At 34.7% G+C, this 5505-nt stretch overlaps 1 protein-coding gene across 2 annotated transcripts in view; it reads left to right on the plus strand.

The window, feature by feature from the left end:
• The window catches only part of NUP35 (nucleoporin 35), a 10780-nt gene extending 6757 nt beyond the window's left edge, over positions 1–4023 (plus strand). The window contains exons 6-10 of one of the 2 annotated variants that reach the window (XM_015828568.1): positions 583–652; positions 750–878; positions 1907–2071; positions 2172–2265; positions 3675–4023. In XM_015828568.1, the coding sequence (XP_015684054.1) occupies positions 583–652; positions 750–878; positions 1907–2071; positions 2172–2249 (442 nt within the window). In that variant the 3' untranslated portion in view covers positions 2250–2265; positions 3675–4023. Of the gene's footprint in view, positions 1–582; positions 653–749; positions 879–1906; positions 2072–2171 lie in introns of both variants that reach the window. The other variant, XM_015828569.1, reaches the window with a different exon arrangement.
• Positions 4024–5505: the final 1482 nt, after the last annotated feature.

The following is a 5505-nucleotide window of genomic DNA, read 5'->3' on the forward strand; positions in this document are numbered from 1 at the left end:
TTAAAAAGTAATTTTAATGGGAATACAGCAATCAATATTTGGCTTTTAATTAGGTTTTAGTGGGGTTATTTTGTGTATTTTTGTATGATTTTTTGTATCTTGTATATTGTATTTGTGTTTTTAATATGCTGTGAACCGCCCTGAGTCCTACGGGAGAAGGGCGGTATACAAATTAAATTAACCTTAACCTTAACCTTAATAGGCAGTTATTTTGAAGTCAGAAACATTAAACTGCTCTCTTGTTGTGTGTGAGATTTAGTTTGCCCATCAATAAAAGTATTTCCCATGAGATGATGCTGTTCCCAAAAACTACTCCCTTGATTGTAAATTAAAATAGTATTTTCCACCTAGACTAACTTGCTAGCCCATTTATATAGCATATCATTTGCAAAGTGAAGCTAACTTTTCAAATGATATGCTATATAATGAGCTATTCAGAGAGTGTCAGTGACTTGGTCATAATGTATTTCTATGCACTTTTGAGACTCTTGTCAGTAGCATAATGTTGAGGTAGATGGAATATTGCATATTTTATTTATGATTTCAAATAGTGATACAAGTCTTTTTTTACTGATGTTACAGATTTCCACAGGCATCTGCTTCATATATCCTGCTACAGTTTGCACAGTATGGAAACATACTAAAACATGTGGTGAGGCTAGTGTACAGTTTTGCTTTTTTTAAAAAAAACAAAAACCCACCCTCAGTTTGGCTTTGAATTTTTTTTTTCTTTTACATTGTCAATGTAGATGTCTAATACAGGAAATTGGATGCATATTCGATATCAATCAAAGTTACAGGCTCGGAAAGCCTTGAGCAAAGATGGAAGAATTTTTGGAGAATCTATCATGATTGGAGTTAAACCTTGTATTGATAAAGTGAGTTGTTATATGGTGTTGTGAGCATGGAAAATAGCCCAGAACAGGGTGGAGAATGTAGAGACATAACCAATCTTTGTTGGTAAACGTGTTTAACAGTACTATACAGGTAGTCCTTGACTTATGACCACAATTGAACCCAATTTTTGTTGCTAAGTGAGACATTTGTTAAGTAAATTTTGCCCCACTTTACAACCACTCTTGCCATAGTTGTTAAGTGAATAACTGCAATTGTTAAATTAGTAACATGGTTGTTAAGTGAATCTGGCTTCCCCATTGACTTTGCTTGTCAAAAGGTCTTAAAAGGTAATCACATGACCCCGGGACACTGCAACGGTCATAAATGTGAGTCAGTTGCCTGGCATCTGAATTTTGATCACATGACTAAGGGGATTCTGCAATGCTCTTGAGTATGAAAAATGGTCATAAGTCACTTTTCAGTGCTGTTGTAACTTCGAACGGTCACTAAATGAACAGTGGTAAGTCAAGGACTATCTGTACTTCCTAAATCAGAGAAAAACCTAGAAGAAATAATAATAAGAAATACAAATAATGCAGTTATTTCAGTCTATTGCAGGTTGTATGGGTAGCATTTAATGTATTAGAAAATTAATATGGAAGTCAATAAAGAATGTGAACTTAACACAGAAAATGACTTTCTAGTCCAAGGAATTCACTATTTTCATCCAGCTTAGTTCAGAATATTAAACATGTATTGCTATTTTAAATCAATTTTTTTCAACAATACCAAATTTAACATTTAAGGTACAGGTAGGCAACTTGGAGAACCAAATGGTGGTTTGTGATTTTTTCAATGCTCTCAATAAAATCATAGAGTTGGAAGGAGACATTTAGGTCCCTTCCAACTCTATGGAATGCAGGAATTCAAATTAAGGTAATCATGTAGGATGTCTCTTCACCCTTTTACTTTAGTTTACTTAGTGAAGCAGAGACCGATGCCCTCCTTTTTTAAAGCTTTAATATTGTTTAGAGACATCTCTAAATGTATTTCTTGATCTTACTTGTAGAATGTGATGGAAAATATAGATAGAGGGACTGCATCGTCCCCAACTTCAGTCTTCACACCTCCAATGAAATCATTTGCTGCCCAAGCACAGCCTTCAAGCACGCAAAGGATCTCCACCATGAGACCTCTAGCTACTGCATATAAAGCATCAAGTAGTGACTACCAGGTATTCTGTATTAACATAGTGAAGACATACTAGTCACTTTTTTTGAATATTGGTTAAAAAGGCATAAAACATTACTTATTTAAATTTGTCTCTCTTGTAGGTAATTTCTGACAGACAAACTCCAAGGAAAGATGAAAGCATTGTGTCTAAAGCTCTGGAATACATATTTGGTTGGTAGTTGAGAAAAAACAAGAGTAAGCTTTCTTAGAACCTATAAAAGACTGTCAGCACTTCTGGTTAGTTATATAACCATTTGTGATAGTATCAGTTCTGCCTTCTAAAACTTTGGCACAGTTACTTGCACTTTAATCCACAGCTGGGTTTATACTTGACTCATATGTTAAAATGGTTGCAATCAATGTTAAACTTATTTCTACAGTAATTGCATGCTACAACTTAAAACGGACAGGTTTATGTGAGGTTTTTTTCCCCCCAATGATGCTAATACCTTCCATAATTTTCAAGTTGCATGATGTTCTTTCTACTTCAGGAAATACGGTATTGCTTGCTGCAAGATGAATTTATGGATATTATATAAAATGACTGGGATAGATTTTGTCAATTTTAAATTTGAAAGCTGTTCTAAATGTAACCAGTCTTTAAAGGAACTTTGGACGAATTGATTCTAATTTGGAAGATGTGCTTTTAAAAATCTAAATAAAAATTGTGGTGCTATTGTTTTTTTGAGCTGATGGTGGTTTTTGTAAACTGTCCAAATACACTATCAATGTATACAAATACCACTGCCAGTATTGTTATGTGGCTTTTTGTGCATTGGGACACATTTAATTGCACAGAAATTTTTAAACTTCAATGCTTTTACACGATGACAAATGCATGAAGTGATTTTATCTAGGGCTTATTTGGAAGCCTAAATTTAGTTCTGACAATTCCCCTTCTAAATATTATGGAACCCTGGTCAATATTCAGTTTTACATTTCCCATCCTATAGCAGTTTTATTTCCACTGTCTTTAAAATATACACCAGGAGTTATCTTATCCTTTTGAAGTAGATTTTGGAGGGATAATAGAATATGTTGTGCTGATGCTGTTCTGTGGGTGAGAAGATACAGGATACTTCCCCAAATGATCTGAATGCTACTGTATCATTAAATATGTCCCCATTACATTTGGTAGTTGGTATAAGAATTACTTATTTATAATCTTGCCTTTTAAATACATAAGAATAGCTAGACAAACTAATATTAAATACATCCCGCTGAATGTTGAACTTGCACCATTATTTAGTATCATAAATAAAATACACAGTGTTAAGTCTGTTTTATACCTCACCATTATACAATTTGTAGAATTCTCAAAACTATACTGGTGCATCATGTGCAAGTCACTGATAACTCATAACCACTTCCTCTTCTGCTGCAATTTTCAACAATATACTGTTTTCAATGGATTAGTCAAACTCTTGGTGTAGAATAGATAAATTAAATATGACGCGTCATAGCCCAGATCCCTTCGGTTAAATGGCTGTCTTTGCAGCAGATTTTAATATTGTCATTTTTTTAAGTACAAACACTGATTTACTACATTTATATCCAGTTTTTGTCTAGAAAGATTAGCAGTTTTTATCTTTATATTCTTGCAGCAATAACATTGGGAGATAGATGGGACTGAGAAACAGTAACTGGCCCAAGTTCATCCCAAGACAGACTGGAATTGTACTTGGATCTCCATGCTTCCAGTCCACTGTTGTATCCACTGCACCACATTAAGTCCTCTTTGATGCTGCCAAGATGGAATTCACTAGTAAACATGAGCTTCAGAACTCCATTTAGTAGACAGTTGGCGGCTACTGAAAAAGGAAGCAAAAAGGATCTAAACACAATTTCAGAAAATAATGTTTCTTTCCTTGTTTATACTGTTCATTTTCATCACTAATACCTATATACTTCCACGCTGATTGGATCATGTTCTTTTTTGTATGATATAACTATTTTTTTTTTAAAAAAAAAGTTGTAAATCTTTTGTAAAAAATGAATTTGCTCTTCAGACAGAAACGCATCATCACACTTCATGTATGGACATTTCTGCCAAAATAAAACATGTTAACCAAAATAAATGCTACCTTATTCTTTGGTTTTATTTACTATTTTAGATATATCTTTTTGTAACTGATAACTAAGGGAACCATTTTGGAATTAGATCGCGTTCATTGATAAGATTAATGTATTTGGTGGTGAATGACATGGGAATGAGAAGTTATTTTGATGTTACATGCAAAACTTGCAGTTAACAGCTCTAGTTCTTGAGAAGATTGTGAAAATGGATGTTGTATTTTATCTTCGTAAAGATTTTTTTTTCTATGTACACTTTGAAAGGCATCACACTGATTTCAATATTTAAAGCTTTATACCAGGGGTTCCCAACTGGGGGTGCTCAATAATTTGTTATTTTTGAACTTTTGTAAGGGGTGCGAGAATATATCAGAAGCGTTCTAGGGGTGCGGGGTATAGAAAAAGCTGGGAGCCACTGCTTTATACTGTAGTAAGATACTTTGCATAGTTAATGAGCCATTTTCTGGAGCTGTAACTCCTTTGACACTTTTACTGGCAGTTTTTGCAATGTGTTGCTGCTATTAAAAGTTCCTTCCACTTCTGAATAAATGAGATGCTGCTACATGGTCAGAACCAAGATGTTATGTACTAAATTTTTCGCTCCACTTGTCTGTCAAAGATATGCATCGATTCTAAGTGAAATTGTTTCCTGGTTGTTGTGTCTGTTGTGTATAATATGTGCCAGTGAAGTAGACTTTCCTTTCTCCTGAAGGTTCTCAACCTGCAGTACATTTTTAGAGAACTTTGTAGAGCTGATTTACCATATGTGGGAGGCTACTTGGAACATTTATTACTCACAGTATTTTCTAAATTAAGGAAAGGGACGAGGAGAGATTGATTTCCTGAGACATTGAATGTAAATAGCCATATGCACTTTTCTAAAAGAGGTGTGCAACCAGCAAAGTGGCCTATTTTTTTTCCAATAGGAGTGGGCTGTAGTAGGATCATTTCCTCCCCCTCCCCCCACAGTCTCATTGATTGTGATTTGTCCATTATGGCTAGAATTTCAGAAAGGTATATGGGCGTCAGCAAATGCTTTTAGCAACTTAGCCAAAGGTTTCTACTGAAAGGCTATATTTTTCTGAAACCTCAATGTTGCATTGTGGGAAATTAATGCTTAAACTAAGATAAACTTCTGAAAACCAGTTTTCTGTTTCATCCTAAATAATAATAATAATGATAAAGTTGGAAGGGACCTTGGAGGTCATCTAGTCCAACCCCCTGCTCAGGCAGGAAACCCTATACCATTTTGGACAAATGGCTGTCCAGTTTCTTCTTAAAAACTTCCAGTGTTGGTGCATTCACCGCTTCTGGAGGCAGATTGTTCCACTGGTTAATTGTTCTAACTGTCAGGAAGTTTCT

The sequence above is a fragment of the Protobothrops mucrosquamatus genome, unplaced genomic scaffold (assembly GCF_001527695.2).
Source record: "Protobothrops mucrosquamatus isolate PMUCROS unplaced genomic scaffold, P.Mucros_1.0 scaffold4667, whole genome shotgun sequence".
Taxonomy (NCBI): Eukaryota; Metazoa; Chordata; class Lepidosauria; order Squamata; family Viperidae; genus Protobothrops; species Protobothrops mucrosquamatus.